General features: G+C 54.4%; 1 protein-coding gene across 1 annotated transcript in view; it reads left to right on the top strand.

Moving 5' to 3' along the window:
- SNRNP200 (small nuclear ribonucleoprotein U5 subunit 200) overlaps window positions 1-19,938 on the top strand; it is a 49,367-nt gene extending 29,429 nt beyond the window's left edge. Inside the window, exons 17-45 of the mRNA XM_075910768.1 lie at window positions 171-320; window positions 651-761; window positions 3,105-3,236; window positions 3,606-3,794; window positions 4,816-5,013; window positions 5,451-5,603; window positions 5,750-5,830; window positions 6,064-6,147; window positions 6,635-6,741; window positions 8,491-8,609; window positions 9,162-9,316; window positions 9,641-9,830; window positions 10,409-10,582; window positions 11,274-11,434; window positions 11,595-11,822; window positions 12,219-12,410; window positions 12,490-12,668; window positions 13,753-13,904; window positions 14,701-14,809; window positions 14,944-15,052; window positions 16,206-16,395; window positions 16,551-16,715; window positions 16,999-17,120; window positions 17,402-17,545; window positions 17,702-17,878; window positions 18,096-18,256; window positions 18,347-18,428; window positions 18,697-18,789; window positions 19,418-19,938. Of these exons, the coding sequence (XP_075766883.1) occupies window positions 171-320; window positions 651-761; window positions 3,105-3,236; window positions 3,606-3,794; window positions 4,816-5,013; window positions 5,451-5,603; window positions 5,750-5,830; window positions 6,064-6,147; window positions 6,635-6,741; window positions 8,491-8,609; window positions 9,162-9,316; window positions 9,641-9,830; window positions 10,409-10,582; window positions 11,274-11,434; window positions 11,595-11,822; window positions 12,219-12,410; window positions 12,490-12,668; window positions 13,753-13,904; window positions 14,701-14,809; window positions 14,944-15,052; window positions 16,206-16,395; window positions 16,551-16,715; window positions 16,999-17,120; window positions 17,402-17,545; window positions 17,702-17,878; window positions 18,096-18,256; window positions 18,347-18,428; window positions 18,697-18,789; window positions 19,418-19,561 (4,251 nt within the window). The 3' untranslated portion in view covers window positions 19,562-19,938. The remainder of the gene's footprint in view (window positions 1-170; window positions 321-650; window positions 762-3,104; window positions 3,237-3,605; window positions 3,795-4,815; window positions 5,014-5,450; window positions 5,604-5,749; window positions 5,831-6,063; window positions 6,148-6,634; window positions 6,742-8,490; window positions 8,610-9,161; window positions 9,317-9,640; window positions 9,831-10,408; window positions 10,583-11,273; window positions 11,435-11,594; window positions 11,823-12,218; window positions 12,411-12,489; window positions 12,669-13,752; window positions 13,905-14,700; window positions 14,810-14,943; window positions 15,053-16,205; window positions 16,396-16,550; window positions 16,716-16,998; window positions 17,121-17,401; window positions 17,546-17,701; window positions 17,879-18,095; window positions 18,257-18,346; window positions 18,429-18,696; window positions 18,790-19,417) is intronic.

Here is a 19,938-nt window from a genome sequence, read left to right as displayed (position 1 = left end):
CCCCTCACCAGCCATACTTGCTGCATCAACACCATTCCCAGTGCCTTCTAGGGTGCCCTGTTGCAGCGTAGCCCCTTGCTTTTCAGAGCCCAGGGAGCAGACCGGGACAGAACTCTATGCCAGCTGCCATAGCTTCTCCCTCATAACCGTGCTGTATGGTACGTCGACAGGTGCTGGTGTTCGTTCACTCCAGGAAGGAAACGGGGAAGACTGCCCGAGCCATCAGGGACATGTGTCTGGAGAAAGACACACTGGGTCTCTTCCTTCGGGAGGGCTCAGCCTCTACAGAGGTCCTGAGGACAGAAGCTGAGCAGTGCAAGGTAACTGACAGGCAGAGCTAGTGTGTTGTGCCAGTCTTAATGGACTTGGCTGTATAAAAATGTTGTGACTCGTGTCAGAAATTTGCCATGTTGCCCTAACATCGGAGCTTTCGCTCCCATTTGTTGCTACACTCACAGCGTTAAGCCACAATGTAAATGGCCACTATGGGACCTATGTGTCTGAGGTTCTTGGCAGTGTTGGCTTTGTGGCAGCATGAGAAACCAGCACTCAAGTGCTGGAGCTGAGGTGATGCTGTCCCTGGCCTGTAATATTACCTGTGGTTCATGCCCTGAAGTGTCAGACTGTAATTAATTGTCCCTTTGCTACAGAATCTTGAGCTGAAGGACCTGTTGCCATATGGCTTTGCTATTCACCATGCTGGGATGACTAGGGTAGATCGAACGCTGGTGGAAGATCTGTTTGCTGACAAGCACATTCAGGTGAGTCCCTGCTCCAGCCTTTAGGTGGGGCTGGGATGGTGAGATACTTGAGCAGCACTTTAAAGTGCTTGCTGCTTCAGCATGTGTTGGGAGGCTCAGTCCAGAGACTAAAAATGCACATCTGTTGATTGCCATGTCTTCTGGAAGCTAGTGACCATAGGTCACTGAACAGGGCATAGCTTTCAGCAGAGATGGGTGTGGATGCTCTAGGATATCCCTTTAGCTGATTGGCTTACCAATAGCTGTGGCTTTTGCCTTCGTTGTTGTCATGTAAAGTTGTCTAAGTGGTGTAGTTTCTGACTTTAACAAACCTCTGTGATTACTTCTGCTTTAGCCGCGGTGGCGGGGATGGAGTGGGCAGGCTGCAGCAGCGGGCAGGTCCCTTCCCCCACCCCTTTATTTTTAGTGACAGTCATGGATGGGTTGTGGAATTCTGTGAATTTCTGTTTATTGCCTGCAGTCCATCAGTGATTGGCTGGAAATACCCATGGGATCTGGGATCATGAGCTCAGTGCTGCCGTGGCCTGACGCTTGTGATGCGTGAGAGATGCAGCTGTGGGAGTTAGTCCAGCCTACTGCCTGCAAGGTTGCAGTAGCTTGTAGAAAGGAGTGGTTGTTTTGAGAATAGCAGGGCTCTGCTGAGCCTCTGCCCTCCGAGTGAGACTGAGCTTCCATCTCTCAGCTGGCGGAACTAAGGGCTGGGAAGGGAGTTGGGAGCTCTTGAAGGCTGGAGTTGTGTGCTCTGGGTTTATGCAGCACCAAACACAGTAGGGGTATGGCCCATAAATAGGGCTCCCAGGTGCTACTGCAATAGAAACAGGAGGCACTGACAGACTGATGTCATATTGCATGGGCTTCATTGAGGGCTTGTCAGCTGAGCCATGGCAGTGCTTCAGTGTAGACCCAACCTATGTGTGAGGGAGGGCTTCCAGGCAGCCGTGTCCCATTAGAGCTTCCTGCAAGGTGGGGATGGAGGGAGTTGTGCAGCTGCGTGCCAGGTCCTGGCAGTGCATGGGCGGCTGCGGCTGCTGCTGCTGCTGCTCCTCCTCCTCCTCCTGCCGCCTTCCCCCCCCCCCCCCCCGCGCAAATAGCTGGCACGGTACCATCGTGCACTGGGGACTTTGTTCCCCTGCTGCCTTCCTGCACGTGGGGGAGGGGGTGGGGTTCCGGGACTGCACCAGCTCCAACCGCTTGGGCGGTGCATGCTGCTGTGGGTAGCGGAGGAGCAAAGCAAGTGGTTGGGGCTGGCGCGGTCCGAGACTCCTCACTCTCACTCTTCCCCAACCCCCTCCCCCCCCGGAAGGCATCAGGCGTGTGATGGACTGGCGTTTCAGGTACCACTCCGCTGTTTGGGGGAGGGGGGAGCAGTCCGCACACTTCCTTGGCCTTGGCATGCAGCTGCAGGATCCCCAGGTACCAGTCCCTGTCCCCTCCCCATGCTCAGACCCCCACAGGCACCCTGCCCGGCACCCACCAGCACCCTGTCCCCTGTGGGGCTCCCTCCCCGTCTGACCCCAAATCTGAGGCTATCATATACTGGAACCCCCTGTCCTGAGCCTCTCACATCCCCAAACTCCTGCACCCCCACATCCTCAGTCTTCCGCCACAACACTCCTGCGCCATCCACACACTGCAAATGTGTCCTGAGGCCATCATACTCCCAACCTCCCTGCCCTGAGCCCCTCACAAACCCCAACCCAAACTCCTGCACCCTCCCAGCCACAAGCCTGTGGTTTGCTCAGCACCCCAACCTTCCACCTGACCCCAAGACTCACTAGCCTGGAGCCCCCTCCCTGAGCCAGCATCCCTTTCTCCACTTACTCCTGCATCCAAATTTCCTCCCAGACCTTGCACCTCTCGCCCTTTCCCACACCTAAATCCCTCGTTCCCACTCTTGAGCCTGCACCTCCTGTCTCAACCCAGTGAGGCTAGACTGCAGGAGTTTTTCCAGCAAACATGCTCTTTTGGCAGCCCCTGTATTCCTCGTTCCATGAGGAATGAGGGGGCTTCCAAAAGAGGGGCTTTTTCTAACATTTGGCCCAGTCTAGATGGGCCGAATGTCAGAAAAATTTCTTCCAACAGAAGGATTGAAAAAAAGCAGCAGTGTATAAGGGCTGGGGATAGCAAGTGATGGTGAGAAGGGGAACAGAGGGCGGGGCCTCAAGGAAGGGGCGGGGTCTTGGGGAAAGGATGGGGTAGATCTTGGCTTGTCCTGACATTTAAAAAGTGATCTTGGGTATGAAAAGGTTGGAGACCCCCCTTCATTAGAGCAAAGGCAAGTGTCTGTCTGCTGGAGTTTGCCAGAGGAAAGAGCTAACTAACCTCACTGTGTTTCTGCTCCAGGTTCTGGTCTCCACAGCAACGCTGGCCTGGGGTGTTAACCTTCCGGCTCACACAGTCATTATCAAAGGGACGCAGGTGTACAGTCCAGAGAAGGGCCGCTGGACTGAGCTGGGTGCTTTGGACATCCTGCAGGTAAAGGTTTGGTAACACAGCTGCTCTGACCATCCACAGCAGGACCCTGTTACTGGAATCTGCCTCCTGAACCCTCCATGTGATCAGCTTCGTGCATTTGACATCACAACTGCCTGTATGTCCCATAGGAGGCATCCCATCTCCAGTCTGCCCCTTTTTCCTTCTTCCACCCCAGCTGGAATGTCTCAGCTGCTCACACTACTCCACATAACAAGTATGCTGGTTGGAATAAGGACAGAGGAATGGCCCACAGCATTGTGTGTATCTCCTGCTTTGTAGCCAATAGCCGAGCACTGACTGGTCGTGTTTCGTAGTTGGCTAAGCTGGAAGCTCTTTGCTGCATTTGACACAGCCTTTTATTTGTCTCAGATGCTCGGACGTGCTGGGAGACCCCAGTACGACACAAAGGGGGAGGGGATCCTCATCACATCCCATGGAGAGCTGCAGTATTACCTCTCCCTACTCAACCAGCAGCTTCCTATTGAGAGTCAGATGGTGTCGAAACTGCCAGACATGCTGAATGCGGAGATTGTTCTGGGGAATGTCCAGAATGCAAAGGTGAGAGTAAGGGGGTGCCACCCCTGTCCCCCAGTTGTGCTGTTTGGTAGGCCCACTATAGAAATGTTTGCATTACACCTGATCTTCTGTTCCTGACTGCTGGTGGAGATGTGAGTCCCTTGTCTTCAAGGATCAGTGGCCATTCTTGGTGGCTTGATGGACAGACTGCTTGTAAAGGCACAGAATACACTGGTCCGCCCTGGGCGATGTCTTGCATATCCATGTGCCTTCTAATGCTGTGTGTGGGGATGATAGAGAAGCCAGCCTGTCACTGGGAAGGGCATGGCATTGGGTGGTGACAGGCAGATGGAATAACTGATGGAGCACATATTCAGTCCTATGGACAATTGAAATTGTCTGTAAGTGAAGCATTTTGGCTGTCCTGTGACCTTTGGTTTCCTGTAAGTGAAGCATTTTGGCTGTCCTGTGACCTTTGGTTTCCTGTTGTTGCATGAGTTGGGAATAGAATAGGGTCTTCAGGCAGAGACTGATGATTTTTGCTTCCTGGTACAGGGTAGGTGCTCTAAGAAACGTTAGCCCTGAAGGCATTGATGTTAATCTGTGGTCTGTCAGTTTCTGGATCTCATGCTTACATCTAACTTTCTTGGCCGGAAATACTTTACTTTCCAGCATGGCTTTGCTGGTCAGGATGTCTGAAATGGGTGCTCTTTCCCACTTGCATGTGGGACAACCAAGCTCTGAGGATAGAAAACACTTATTTTGCACATCAGTGGTTCTGAAGATCATGGTCTCACCCTAGGACAGAAGGATGGTGCAAGTTAAGGTCAGTTATTAGGACAGTTTGCCAAGGCTAGGAGCTGCCTCTTCTCAGCTTTGAATGATGTACACACATAGTTCTAGTTCTGAGATTTCATGAGACTTTAAAACTTCCCCAGTTTACTTGACCTGGGTTCACAGTACAGCGAGCTTGGAGCCTGGAACCAGTGTCCCCATAACTTCCTGTGCTGGGCAGTGGTTTGCTAGCTCAGCTGAAGTATGATGATTTTTGGTCTCTGCGTAGGATGCGGTGAACTGGCTGGGCTATGCCTACCTGTACATCCGAATGCTGCGCTCCCCGTCACTCTATGGGCTGTCTCATGACGACCTAAAGGGAGACCCGTTGCTGGACCAGCGCCGGCTGGATTTGGTTCACACTGCAGCACTGATGCTAGACAAGAACAATCTTGTGAAGTATGACAAGAAGACGGGGAACTTCCAGGTGAGGCGGGGAAGAGGGCATGACTCACTGGAGCCAAAGGGAGGGTTATGTTGGCTGGGGAGACAGGTACAAAGCTGCCTTCTAGAGGTGGCCACAGGCAGAGCCAGTGATGCCTAGGGAGCATTGGGGTTGTGGGCTTGCCAGCCAAGAGCTCAAGGGAGTCACTGGTCTGAAGAGACAGAGGAGCTGGTTGGAGTAGTTCCAAATATAAGTGTTGCCACGCACACAGCTGCCTTCTTGCCTGGGGCTGGAGGGAGGGAACTTGGGCTCCGACACAATGAACCTTCTCCCTTGGGGGTTCCTGTGTTCCTAAGTTACGGGCGCTCCCCCCTGTGCTGCCCAGCTTCATTCAGCATCTTCCAGGGGGCTCCTTTCTGCTGGCTCAGCCCCCCGCTTGCTCACTGCAGACTGGAGTTGTATTTTCCTGCCTCCCCCAGGTGACAGAGCTGGGCCGCATTGCCAGCCACTACTACATCACCAACGAGACTGTGCAAACCTACAACCAGCTTCTGAAGCCCACCCTGAGTGAAATTGAGCTTTTCCGTGTCTTCTCGCTCTCTTCAGAATTCAAGAACATCACTGTGCGGGAGGTAGGACTCTAGGGCTGGGAAGGGGCTTGCGAAGGCAGGAGAGCTGCTCTCTTCTGTACCTGGAGGGCTGCCAGGCTCATCCCATTATCCCACCAGTTCATCCCATCCCAGGCTGGCTTCACCGCCCACCCCTTGTGTCCCTGCAGGAAGAGAAGCTGGAGCTCCAGAAGCTGCTGGAGCGGGTCCCCATTCCTGTGAAGGAGAGCATCGAGGAGCCCAGTGCCAAGGTGGGGAGCTAGACAGCACTATGATCCTGAGTGGCAGGGGCAGGCTCTACTTCTCTTCTGTAGTTCAGGGAGGCATGGGCCTGCTGCCCTGGGAACACTCCCTGCTCCCTTTCCTTTGTGCAGCGTCCTGCATAGACTGCTGCTGCTTTCCTGCAGGACCTCCCCAGCTGACCAGCCAGGAGCTCTTCTCTCCTCCTGAAGACTTTGGCTAACTCCTGTTCTGCTCTCTGCAGATCAATGTGCTCCTGCAGGCCTTTATCTCCCAGCTGAAGCTGGAAGGGTTTGCTCTGATGGCAGACATGGTGTATGTCACCCAGGTGAGTAGGAATTCCCAGGCGTGGAGTCAAGTCTGCTCTTTGGGGGCCTGGAGGGTTCATGTTTGGTAATTGCTTGGATGACTCCTAGGCTGTGAATTTGTAATGGACTAATTCCTGTCAGCTGCATGGTGGCCCTTCTTCGAACCCGTCATGCTTTGCTCATTAACGAATGGACACATGAAAATTGCTGCAGAGGAAAGCTAATTGACTTTGAGGAGAGATTACATCATGTTCTTGGCTCTGTAGCCACTCTCAACTCTGAAATCTTGACACGTTAAGTCCCATTAACACACCCTGTCACTGCCTGTAATTGACCCACGTAGTCCTGTGGCTGGATGGTGGAGTAGGTGGGCGGGAGGAGTCGTTTCCTTGATTGGAGCAGAAGCAGGGCAGTTGTGAACTGGAAATCCCCCTAGCCTGATCCTCCAGTGACTGTTGACACACTCTTATCCCTCACGGGCTGACCATTCTCATGTGCCCCTGCCAGTCTGCCGGCCGGCTGATGCGTGCGATCTTTGAGATTGTCCTGAACCGGGGCTGGGCACAGCTCACCGACAAGACTCTGAACCTCTGCAAGATGATTGACAAGCGGATGTAAGTGATGGCTCTACAGTGCTCTGATTTCTTCCTGCCTGTAACACAGCTAGGTATCCTGGCTGCCCAGGGTGAAGCTGCTGGGGGGGAATGGATGCGCCCTGTTCTCCAGGTGCTTTGGCCAGAGAGGCTGGTGGTAAGGGGGGTGGATAGTGGGTGCAGAACACTGATGGGCACCGTGATGAGTTCTCTCCAGGCCAGCAAGTGACGGGGGCTGCTGGGACAGCTTGGTGCTGGCTGTGCTGTTGGCATAGCTGGACCTGCAGAGCCTGTTGTAGCCAGAGACGGTGCTGCCTAGTGTGTGCTGTGCTGGGGCTCTTGGTGGCCGAGTTCCATGGCTGGGAATGTGGAAGTGCTGTCAGAGCTCTGATCTCAGGGAATGGTGGTGAGCATTGAGTTGTCATGAGATAAGAGGGAAGGTCCTTTTGTGCCTTGTTGATGACTGGTTAAAAGGCAGGAAACAAAGGGTAGGAATAAATGGTCAGTTTTCTGAGTGGAAAGAGGTAACTAGTGGGGTCCCCCAAGGGTCTGTCCTGGGATCCTTCCTATTCAACTTATTTATAAATGATCTAGAGAAAGGGGTAAACAGTGAGGTGGCAAAACTTGCAGATGATCCCAAACTGCTCAAGTTAAGAGCAAAGCAGACTGAAGAGCTTCAAAAAGATCTCCGCAAACTAAGTGATTGGGCAACAAAATGGCAAATGAAATTTAATGTTGATAAATGTAAAGTAGTGCACATTGGAAAACATAATCCCAACTATACATGCAATTTGGCAACAACTACTCAAGAGAGATCTTGGAGTCATTGTGGATAGTTCTCTGAAAACATCAACTCAGTGTGCAGCAGCAGTGGGTAAAAAAAGCAAATACAATGTTAGGAATCATTAAAAAAGGGATAGAGAATTAGACAGAAAATATCTTATTGCCGCTATATAAAACCATGGTTCGCCCACATCTTGAATACTGCATACAGATGCAGTTGCCTCATCTCAAAAGATATATTGGCATTGGAAAAGGTTCAGAAAAGGGCAACAAAAATGATGAGGGGTTTGGAACAGGTCCCATATGAAGACAGATTAATAAGACTTGGACTTTTCAGATTAGAAAAGGAGAGACTAAGGGGGCAATATGATAGTCTATAAAATCATGACTGGTATGGAAAAAGTGAATAAGGAAAAGTTTTATTCCCACAATGTAAGAACTAGGGGTCACCAAATGAAATTAATAGGCATCAGGTTTAAAACAAACAAAAGGAAGCTTTTCTTCACTCAGCACAGACAACCTGTGGAACTCCTTGCCAGAGGGTACGGTTCTAGAACTTTTAACAGGATTCAAAAAAAGCTAGATAGATTCATGGAAGTTAGATCCATCAATGGCTGTTAGCCAGGATTGGTAGGAATGATGTCCCTAGCCTCTTTTCTCTGGAAGTGGGAGACGGGAAGGGATCAAGTGAGGATTACCTGTTGTGATCCCTCCCTCTGGGACATGTGGTACTGGCCACGGTTGGCAGACAGGATACTGGGCTAGATGGACCTTTGGTCTGACCCAGTGTGGCTGTTCTTATGTTCTTAGCAGTCTCTGGGTTCATGGCACTGGAGTGACTCTTACCTGAGCTGTGACAGGGATATGGATGCTGCAGTGGCACCATTAGAAAAGCTGACATCTGTCTCAATGGTAGGATGTGTGGCCCTGTGGGCCTCTTGGCCCTGATGTTCCCTTTCTGACTCCTGTACCCACTCGTCCCTATAGGTGGCAGTCTATGTGTCCCCTGCGCCAGTTCAGGAAACTGCCTGAGGAGGTGGTGAAGAAAATCGAGAAGAAGAACTTCCCCTTTGAACGTCTCTATGACCTGAACCACAATGAAATAGGTATGGGAGGGGTCATCTGGACCCAGGGGGCTACTTGTGGTACCTGTGCTGGAGCTGCTCACAGCTTCACCACTTTCCCTTCTTTGCTTTTCTGCCATGGAAGCCCTGCACTAGTGCAGCCTGGTGGCTTGTGGGGGCTAGAGGGCATTGCACTCTCATTTGCCAGCTCCACATCCTGACAGAGTAAAAGATGTCAGGGGAACAATGCCTAGGTCTGCCAGGTTTCTGCATCCTGTCTCTTCCTGGGACCACTAGATGCGCCTGTTGCTGGATTTTATACCTTGATGCCAAAACTCCTTGGGGCACTCACCAGCCTTTTGTTGGTATAGCACCTAGCGCAGCGGGTCCTGGATGGGGGCCTGTTGGTGCTACTACAACACAGATAACCTCCAGGGTGTGGTTTGGCCTGAGGGCAGCTGAGTGGGATCACTGTGCTCCAGATATGAAACAGCTGTCACTGAATTTGAGAAGCACTGAGTGGGGGGGGGTTCATCTGCTTGCTCATTCTGTTCCCTCAGCGCTGGTCATAACACCCAGGTCTCTGCATTACAGGAGAGCTCATTCGGATGCCCAAGATGGGCAAGACAATCCACAAGTATGTTCATCTGTTCCCAAAGCTGGAGCTGTCTGTCCATCTCCAGCCCATCACCAGGTCCACCCTGAAAGTGGAGCTGACCATCACCCCGGACTTTCAGTGGGATGAGAAGGTGAGAACTGACCTTGGAGACGTGCTCCTGGCAGCCTAGCTCCCGGGGATAGGGAGCAGCTTGAAAACCCTGACATCTCATGAGCTGCTTCTGGACTCTCCCCCATGTAGCTACAGAGAAGGTGAAGGGGAGACTGTCACAGCTCTGCTGTGGGGCTAGAGTCCGGCCTCTGCTAGCCAGGAGCTCAGCCTGGCTCCCTCATGGCCTGGGCATCTGCAGATCTGTCCGTGCTGAGGGTTTGTGGGCAGGGCTTGCCTTTGTTGGGTGGGTCAGACAGTGAGGGAGCCAGGTGCTATGCTGCAAAGCTCGCTACTGTCTCGCCAGGTGCACGGCTCATCTGAAGCCTTCTGGATCCTGGTGGAGGATGTGGACAGTGAAGTGATTCTGCACCATGAGTACTTCCTGCTGAAAGCCAAATATGCCCAGGACGAGCACCTCCTCACCTTCTTCGTGCCAGTGTTCGAGCCCCTGCCCCCACAGTACTTCATCCGGGTGGTATCTGACCGCTGGCTCTGTGAGTCTCCACCTGCGTTGTGGGCTGAATTGCAGGGGCTCTGGAGCCCAAGCTCTAGTGAGGGGAATGCTTTGCTGGCCAAGCAGTGGGGATTGGCGGCAAGTTGCCTCAGGAAGGAACTTTTTATAAGGGCTTTCGTAGCCCCCAGTTAGGGGTGGGTTGAACCACACATGGAGCTGAGCAGCAAGACCAATGCAGATTCCTGCCCTTGGGACAGAGCAGGCAGTTGCCAGCTGGGGAGACCTACTGCTGGGAGGGGAGGGGCGTGGCAGTGGTGAGGAAATGCTGGTGGGGAGCTGCAGCGGAGATAGTTAGTGGCTTTCTCTGGCGGTGGGGAAGAAATGGCTGTGATCACCCCTCTCGTTTTGAAGTGGTTGTATTTGCTTTGTGGGAGAAATCCAGTGCTGAGAGGGAGTATTTCTCATTGCTGGCATGGCAGAACAGCACCCTCATGTCTTCCAAGGGTACCCATGGCTGCAGTGAGCCCAGATGCTCCCTGGCCCCACATCCTGGCTGCTCATCCTCCCCAGTATGTATCTGACACTCTGTGCAAACTGTTCTGATTCTCTGATTTCCAGCCTGTGAGACGCAGCTGCCCGTGTCCTTCAGGCACCTGATTCTGCCCGAGAAATACCCCCCGCCCACTGAGCTGCTGGATCTGCAGCCACTGCCTGTGTCCGCTCTGCGCAACAGTGCCTTTGAGAGCCTCTACCAGGACAAGTTCCCCTTCTTCAATCCCATCCAGACCCAAGGTGGGTACTGACCCAGCTTCCACCCAGGCTGCTGCTCTCACCTGGGTTCTTCTGCCTGACCCTGCCTTCTCTTGCTGCCCCGGCTTTGGGAAGGAGCAGGCTGCTGGGTTTTGTCCAATTGCTGAGCCTTCTGGGAAACAGAACGGGCCCCTGCGATGATATAAGCAGAGCATACTTTGCCATAGCCCCATTTCCATTTCCCAGATGTGGCATCTGATAACAGGGATGTCTGGAGCTACAGCAGTTAGTGCTCCTGGCAGTAGTGGAAGGGTTTGTTTCAGGGCTTTGCCAGCTTCTTACTACTGAGGGTGGGAATAAGGACATCAGAATAGATCGTACAAGAAGCAAGGGGCTTAAACTGCAGCAAGGGAGGTTTAGGTTGGACATTAGGAAAAAGTTCCTGACTGTCAGGGTGGTCAAACACTGGAATAAATTGCCCAGAGAGGTTGTGGAATCCCCATCGCTGGAGATATTTAGGAGTAGGTTGGATAGATGTCTATCAGGGACGGTCTTGACAGTACTGGGTCCTGCCATGAGGGCAGGGGACTGGAATCGATGACCTCAAGGTCTCAACTTCTGGTGGCTCTGTACTGAAATCCAGCTGCCCTCTGGGAGTGGGGGTGGCTTTGGCTCAGTGCTTTTGTCAGGAGTTCAGCGAGCAGGGATAACCATGTGTCGGGTCTCTTGGCAGTGTTTAACACTGTCTACAACAGTGATGACAATGTGTTCGTGGGCGCCCCCACGGGAAGTGGAAAGACCATCTGTGCGGAATTTGCCATCCTGAGGATGCTGCTGCAGAACTCGGAGGGGCGCTGTGTTTATATCACCCCAATGGAGGCCCTTGCTGAGCAGGTGAGACCCTGACTCCTGCGTGTGGGTTGGATTCCTCCTCCCTGTCTTCCTGCCCTGGTCCCTTCCTCCCCTCAGTCTGAGGCAGTCCACAGAAACTGCAGGGTGATCCCAGCCAGGCTCTGGCCCTTGGCTAACGGTAGTGCCTGCTGTCCCCTGGCAGGTCTTCCTCGACTGGTACGAGAAGTTTCAGGAGCGCCTCGGGAAGAAAGTGGTCTTACTGACCGGGGAGACCAGCACCGATCTCAAGTTGTTGGGCAAGGGCAACATCATCATCAGTACCCCCGAGAAGTGGGACATCCTCTCTCGGCGCTGGAAGCAGCGCAAGAATGTCCAGAACGTCAGCCTCTTCCTCGTGGACGAAGTGCATCTCATTGGGGGCGAGAACGGGGTATGGGCTGGGGGCTGCCTTGGCACACCGTGCCCCTGAGTCCTCTCGGCGCTGCCCCACACCTCAGCTCAACGTGGGGCCCAAAGAAAGGGCTTCAGGGGACCTATACCAGAGGGGAGGCTGATCTTGTCCCTGCTGTCTAATCTCACTGGGGCCAGCAGCTCTTCAAGGGCTCCCCGGGGCATGCCCCTTGCCTGTAGCTACTGGGTTCTGCATCAGGCGAGCTAGGGACTGATAAACCAGTGGAGGTGGGAGGGAAGGGCCTGGCCCTCTCTGCAGGAAGCCCTGCAACTAGCTCAGGGTCCACATGGAGGCCCTGGTGTGATGCTCCTCACTGAGAAGCTCCCTGGGGAGAGCTCCCCACCTGCTGTGACCTGCCCACTTCTCCATTGGCAGCCTGTGCTGGAGGTGATCTGCTCCCGGATGCGCTACATCTCCTCCCAGATCGAGCGGCCCATCCGCATCGTGGCCCTGAGCTCTTCGCTGTCCAACGCCAAGGACGTTGCCCACTGGCTGGGCTGCAGTGCCACATCGACCTTCAACTTCCACCCCAATGTGCGCCCTGTGCCCCTAGAGCTGCACATTCAGGTAGGGACCTAGGAGCCCCACACCCCAGAGCTTCAGTTGGGGCCTTCACCAATCACTGTTCTGGCTCCTCTCTTCTCAGGGCTTCAACATCAGCCACACGCAGACCCGCCTGCTGTCCATGGCCAAGCCGGTCTATCATGCCATCATGAAGCACTCGCCCAAAAAGCCCGTCATTGTCTTTGTCCCGTCACGCAAGCAGACACGCCTCACAGCCATAGACATCCTCACCACCTGTGCCTCCGATGTCCAGCGGCAGAGGTACTGGGGTGGGGTTCTCGGGGGACTGGGCGAGCATTGGATTTTTCTTTCTTGTCCCTTCTCTGAGCCTTCCCAGCAAGGGGCTGGCAGACTCCATGCGAGTGAGAGGAGCCCAAACAAAGGTGTGAGTTTTTTGTGGTCACTGAACTTGCACTGATCCAGCCTATAAGTGAATAAGGAAAAGTTATTTACTTATTCCCACGATACAAGAACTAGGGGTCACCAAATGAAATTAATGTGCAGCAGGTTTAAAACAAAAGGAAGTTTTCTTTACTCAGTGCAGTCGAACTCCCTGCCAGAGGATGTGGTGAAGGCCAGGACTTGAACAGAGTTCAAAGAAGAGCTAGCTAGATTCCTGGAGGTTAGGTCCATCAGTGGCTATTTGCCGGGATGGGTAGGAATGGTGTCCCTAGCCTCTGCTTCCCTGGAGGAGTGACAGGGGCGGGATCACATGACCTCTGGGCATCTGGTATTGGCTGCTGTCAGCAGACGGGATACTGTGCTGTGACCCAGTATGGCCGTTATGTTCTAAGGGTGGGCATCATTCCCCTGGCTTTAATGGATTCCCCTTCTAGCCTGTCTCCTTAGCCTCCAATTGCAGGCTCAGTCCTGGGGGAGATTCGCCTTCCCTCCTGCCAGACTCCAGTGTTGTTGTGTGCTGTTACAAAGCCACTAGGTTCCATCCCAGAGGTGGCTGTCCTTCAGGCTGGGTTAAATGATCCATGTGTGTATCTCCTGTAGCCCCCCAGGCACTGAGAGCTTATGATGAGGCCTCTGCAAAACAAGGGTGTGGAGTTCTGCCCACTGTACCAACAGAGATGGAAACCTAGAGGGAATTGATTCTGTCTGGGTCTGTAGCTGAGCCAGGACTGGAATCCAGGTGACTAGCTCTTGGTCTCCCCAACTCCTCTGGGAGCTGGGAATGGCCCTAGCAAGCCAGGCTCTGCTGTCAGGTCCAGCCGGTTAAGCCCCAGAAGGTGTTTGAGGATGTAGGAGCTGCTCTGCCTCGGGGGTGCACAGGAACGGTTCTGAGGCTCTCTGCTGTGCCCTGATGGCCACCTCTGTGCTCTGCTTCTCCCTGCAGGTTTCTGCACTGCACAGAGAAAGACTTGGGGCCGTACCTGGACAAGCTCCGTGATGGCACCCTCAAGGAGACCCTGGTCAGTGGGGTGGCCTATCTGCATGAGGGGCTGACAGCCATGGAGCGGCGCGTTGTGGAGCAGCTCTTCAGCTCTGGTAAAGGGATGGAGCAAGGGCATGTTTGGTCACATGTTGCTCTCACTCCCATCCTGCATGGGGTTGTCGACTACTTGATTAACTGATAAACATAAGCTTATCGGGTAGTCGAGTGGAGTACTCAACTACTCGCTTTTCTCCCCACCTTTGCTGTCTCTGCTGTGCTGCCTCCCACCCCCTGCCCCTGGCTGCCTCTATTGGAGGCAGCAGCCCCTGTCTGTGGGGATCCCAGCAGGGAGCTGGGCCTTCTCGAAGATGGAGGCAGGGGCTGCTCCAGCAGTAGCTTCTGGCCATGGCCAGCCTAGGCTGCCTCAAACAGGCTGCTGGACTCCGTACGAGCCAGGACTGAGCAGTCCCAGCTTGTGCTGGTCTGAGATGCTGTGCCTCTGCATGTTAAATGTAATAAGAGCTCAGCAGCTCCAGCTGGCTCCGGGAGCTACCTCCACCGCAGCTCTGCAGAGTGGTCCCTTATTGACTAATCACATAGCTGATACAAATTGTATTGACTACACGATTAGCCAGATAACTGCAATTTAATACCTGCCAAAGTGGCAGATCTAAGAAGAGGCCCTTGGTGTTTGGCCTCCCTGCTCTGTGCTCGCTTCCTCTTTGTAACTCGTTGCCCGGTGAGCTTTGCCGGAGCTCCATATGCAGTACTTGTCCATAAGGGCTCATGCTGCTGCTCGGTGCCCAGGTTCCCAAGCAGCTGGCTGCCGGGGCAGAAGGGCCCTGTCTCTTCCTGCAAGCACTGACCTGGCTGCAGCTTCATGGCTGACTGCTCCATGCTCGCTCTTAGGTGCTGTCCAGGTAGTGGTGGCTTCGCGGAGCCTGTGCTGGGGCATGAATGTAGCTGCTCACCTAGTGATCATCATGGACACTCAGTACTACAATGGCAAGATTCATGCGTGAGTATCCCTGTGCGGGGGACAGGAGATGCAAGGCAGAGCAGGGAGTGGCTGGTCCCCATGGTGCCCCATTCCTGGCTATTTGGCTGGCAGCTGGTTCACTGCAGACTGGACACTTTCTCCTCTGGTCTCAGGTATGTGGATTACCCCATCTATGATGTGCTGCAGATGGTGGGCCATGCCAATCGCCCTTTGCAGGATGACGAAGGGCGCTGCGTTATTATGTGCCAGGGATCCAAGAAGGTGAGGAATGAAGCGGGGGGGGTGGTGTGTGCATGTGTTTGGACCTCCCAGCTAGGGCAGGAATTTCCTGTCCTAGCACTGATCAGGCTGGCCCAGGCCTTTATCTGGGGAACAGACTAACTTGGCTGAAATGCTGCAGTGGGTAAAACACCATGGCTGTGTCTAGACTGGCAAGTTTTTCTGCAAAATAATCTGCTTTTGCAGAAAAACTTGCCAGCTGTCTACACTGGCCGCTTGAATTTCCGCAAAAGCACTGACGATCTCATGTAAGATTGTCAGTGCTTTTCCGGAAATACTATGCTGCTCCCATTCGGGCAAAAGTCTTTCTGAAAGACTTTTGCGCAAAAGGGCCAGTGTAGACAGCACAGTACTGTTTTCTGCAAAAAAGCCCCGATTGCGAAAATGGCCATCGGGGCTTTTTTGCGGAAAACCACGTCTAGATTGGCCACGGACACTTTTCCTCAAAGTGCTTTTGCGGAAAAGCATCCTGCCAATCTAGACGTGCTTTTCCGAAAATCCTTTTAACGGAAAAGTTTTCCGTTAAAAGCATTTTCGGAAAATCATGCCAGTGTAGACGTAGCCCATGTGCTGCTATAGCACCTTAGTCCTAGGAATTTTACAAACCACGTGATAAAAATCACTTCTGCGGCTCCCTCAGGAGCAATGGAGAGCAGTGCTAGAGCCCTGTTTAGAACGAGCACTGTCTCATTCCCCTGATAGCACTGATCCCCTCCCTTCCCCACTGTTCCCTGTAAGCTGTGCACTTGAATTGCTCAGGAGAGATCCAAGTGCCGCCCAGCTGATTAGCAGAGCGCCCACAGCGAGGTTTGCGCTTCTCCTGGTGGTGCACGTTCACACACGCCTCGTTGAACACAATACCATTATTCCACAAATGGATGGAAAAGATTAGCACGACCATTGCTCCCCACTCCTCCTTTGGATGTGTTCCCTGAGTTTGGAAGTGGGCTGTGCCTGGGGCACAGACTGCAGTTCCTCCTCCAAGTCCCTGGGCAAGGTCCTGCTGCTCTCCAGAACATGCTGCTTCATGCCACTGAAGAGGGAGGCTCAGCAGAGGGGCTATTTCACCAGTGGATGGTGTCACTTTCCCAGAGTTTCACACCTGCTTGGTCTGGGTCCATTCTCCTCGCTGCAGGATTTCTTCAAGAAATTCCTTTATGAGCCGCTGCCAGTGGAGTCGCACCTGGATCACTGCATGCATGACCATTTCAATGCTGAGATTGTGACCAAAACCATTGAGAACAAGCAAGATGCTGTGGACTACCTCACCTGGACCTTCCTGTACCGCAGGATGACCCAGAACCCAAACTATTACAACCTGCAAGGTGAGCTGCTGAGGAGGGGGCAGCTGGCATTTCCAGCACTGACCCATTCTCTCTGGCAGGCTTGGGCAGTGATGAGTGGGTGGCTGTACTCCAGCATTGCAAAGCCCCACATTCTACTGCCTTATCTGCCTGACCCAAGCCTTCTGTGTTTGCAGGGGTGTCTCACAGACACCTGTCTGACCACCTGTCTGAGCTGGTGGAGCAGACCCTCAGTGACCTGGAGCAGTCCAAGTGTATCAGCATCGAGGATGAGATGGACGTGGCCCCCCTTAACCTGGGAATGATTGCAGCCTATTACTACATTAACTACACCACGATTGGTAAGGGACCCATCTGGGAGGGCAGTCGCACAGTGCGCACTGCTGCTTCTGCCTGGAGGGGGAGGGTAGTGGGACCTTGGGGGTGGGGTATGGTGTGCTGGCCTGTCTGTCCTCCAGGATGGCCACACTGCAGAGCCCCACACTCTCGTTGATGCTGCATAGAATGATCTGCCCCTTGGACACTTGATTCCATGCCCTTGAGCCAGCTGCTGGATCTGCCCTGGGACACGGGCTATCTGCTGCTGCCTGGCTCCACTGACACCTCCCTGCCTTGGCTCCCCAGAGCTCTTCAGCATGTCTCTGAATGCCAAGACGAAGGTGCGTGGGCTGATTGAGATCATCTCCAACGCTGCTGAGTATGAGAACATCCCCATCAGGCACCACGAGGACAACCTCCTGCGGCAGGTGAGCATGGGCCATGGCCAGGTGCAGGGGCTTCTCGCTTGCACACTGAAAGGAGAAGGGTGGCTGTCTGCACAGCTGCTGAGCCTGCTCCTAGGCCAGCTGGCTCCTGGAGCTGTTACTGATGGCTTCAGGAGAGAAGCCCTGTCTGTGCAATGAGGCTCTGGTCCCCTGTGGCAGGGGAAGCTGGCTCTGGGAGTGGATATAGGCTCTGGCCTGCTTGGCCATGCAGGCTCTCTGCTTGGAATGGCCAAGGGGCCAACCTGCTTGCTCTCTCTTCCCAGTTGGCTCAGAAAGTCCCTCATAAACTGAATAACCCCAAGTTCAACGACCCCCACGTCAAGACCAACCTGCTGCTGCAGGCTCACCTGTCCCGCATGCAGCTGAGTGCGGAGTTGCAGTCTGACACGGAGGAGATACTCAGCAAGGTACGGGGTGGGGGCCGGTTCAGTGTTTAGAGCCAAGTTGGTGTGCTCAGGCCTCTGCCTGCCTTCCTCACAGGGTGTGTGGTAGGGGAGGGAATGTGCAGCAGGGCTGGTCTGAGCTAGCTGAAGTCTCCTCCTGTACCACGCTCTCCCTTCCAGGCAATCCGCCTGATCCAGGCCTGTGTGGACGTCCTGTCCAGCAACGGCTGGCTCAGCCCGGCCCTGGCAGCCATGGAGCTGGCCCAGATGGTCACCCAGGCCATGTGGTCGAAGGACTCGTACCTGAAGCAGCTGCCTCACTTCACTTCGGAGCACATCAAGCGCTGCACAGACAAGGTGAGAGTGGGCACTGGGGAGTCCAGGTGGCAACGTGGAGCCTGGGCTAGATGCTGCTTGTTTGAGTCGGAGCCTGGGACCAGAGGGTGCTGTTGACGCACCCTGCCTGGGGTAGGGAGGTGGTGCAGGCTGTGTGCCTGCTACTGCAGACAGTCCAGGAAACGTTCAAAGTCCCACAGCTTTGCTCAGTGCCTGGCTTGGGTGTGCTTCCTCGCAGGGGGTGGAGAGCGTGTTTGACATCATGGAGATGGAGGACGAGGACCGGAATGTGCTGCTGCAGCTCTCAGATGCCCAGATCGCCGACGTGGCCCGTTTCTGCAACCGCTACCCTAACATCGAGCTCTCCTATGAGGTGGTGGAGAAGGAGGGCATTCGCAGGTGCGTGGGAAGTCCTGGCAGCATCACTGGTGTCCCTGGGGGCTGAAGGCAGGCACTGGGTGGCATCCCTAACCTTGTTTCTGTCTGCAGTGGAGGCCCGGTGGTGGTGCTGGTGCAGCTGGAGCGAGAGGAGGAGGTCACAGGACCTGTCATTGCACCTCTCTTCCCACAGGTATGTTGGAGCACTTGCAGGGGGAATGCTGCCTTCCTGGCCATGGTCTGGAGCAGTCCCCACAAACCAAGCTGATTGGAGTCCCTGAGCCAGCCCAGGGAGCCCTCGCTGGCTGACCTGCTGGGAGAGCTGTAGCGCCCCCAAGCAGGGTGGCTGCCTTTAGTCTCCCCGCTGGCTGGCTGTAACTGCCATGAGGGAAGGTGGGCCATGGCCAAGGAGGTAGGGACTGGGACTGCTAACCACTGGCCTCTTTTGTTGTTGTCTGCAGAAACGGGAGGAGGGCTGGTGGGTAGTGATCGGCGACTCCAAATCCAACAGCCTCATCTCCATCAAGAGGCTGACTCTGCAACAGAAGGCCAAGGTGAGCTGTGGGGTGGAGGGAGGGGGACTTAGCACAGCCCTGCCGTGGGGGCCCTGGCACATCAGGGCTGCCTCCCAGCAGGGACCCTGGCAATGGGCCAGCTTGTATCTTTCCACTCTGGGCTCCAGAGGGTGGCACAGACTACACCGGAGCCAGTTCTGGAACAGTCCTGTGCCTTCCTGGAGGAAGCCAGGCTTAGTACCTGCTGCAGTACTGCCGGCAAGGGCTGGGGACCGTGGCTTGTACCTGCAGGCAAGCAGGAGTAGAGAGCGGTATAGCCATGGCAGCAAGGCCTGACATCCTCAGAGCTGAGCTAAGCTTACCCTGCGCCACAAGCTAAGTACGTGGCCTGGCTCACCGCAGCTGTGCTTTTGTTCATACTCATGCCAGTTCTCATCGGGCATGTGTACTTGGGCTGGGAACCAGCTGTCTTGGCTCTGCCACTGCCTCAGTGACCCTGGGAAGTCACAACCTCGCCCCCCCCCCCCCCCCTTGGGCTGGTGTCTTAACTCACAAGGAGTGCTAGGGCAGGGCACATCACTGGGATGCTGGAGACAAGATCAGTGCCTTGGAGCAGCCCCTCTCCTGCTCTGCCCAGGCACCAGCTCACAAAGGCCTGTTTGTTTAGGTGAAGCTGGATTTTGTGGCCCCAGCCCCGGGTGCCCACAACTACACCCTCTACTTCATGAGTGATGCCTACATGGGCTGCGACCAGGAGTATAAATTCAGCGTGGATGTGAAGGAAGCAGAGAGTGACAGTGACTCCGACTAAGTCACGTCTCCATGGCTAGGAGCAGAGACCTGGGCCCAGCTGCTCTGTTCCAGGGAGCAATGTGTGCAGCTCTCACATTTGTTTTAACGTGTTTGCATGGGAGCCTTTGCTGGCTGTCATCCAGGGTGGGGTGGCCTGAGGAAATCTTAGCCTTTCCTGGCAGTTGAGAGCTGCTGTGGGCCTTCTCCTTTCCCCACTGCTGCTGGCTGTGGTGGCACCAACGGGGGCAGCATGTGGCCTGTGCCCGAGACTCCTCGCTCACCTCTTGGAGCTCCCCAGAAGCTGATGCCTGGGGCTAAACAGAGAAGCTTTGTACAGTGGTCGTAGAGGGGGCTGGGCCAGTGGCATCCAGCCTCAATAAAGCTCTTTAGAAACAA

This window comes from Pelodiscus sinensis, chromosome 28 (genome assembly GCF_049634645.1).
Source record: "Pelodiscus sinensis isolate JC-2024 chromosome 28, ASM4963464v1, whole genome shotgun sequence".
Taxonomy (NCBI): Eukaryota; Metazoa; Chordata; order Testudines; family Trionychidae; genus Pelodiscus; species Pelodiscus sinensis.
Note: the sequence above shows the minus strand (reverse complement) of the source record. Positions and strands in the feature narration are given on the sequence as shown.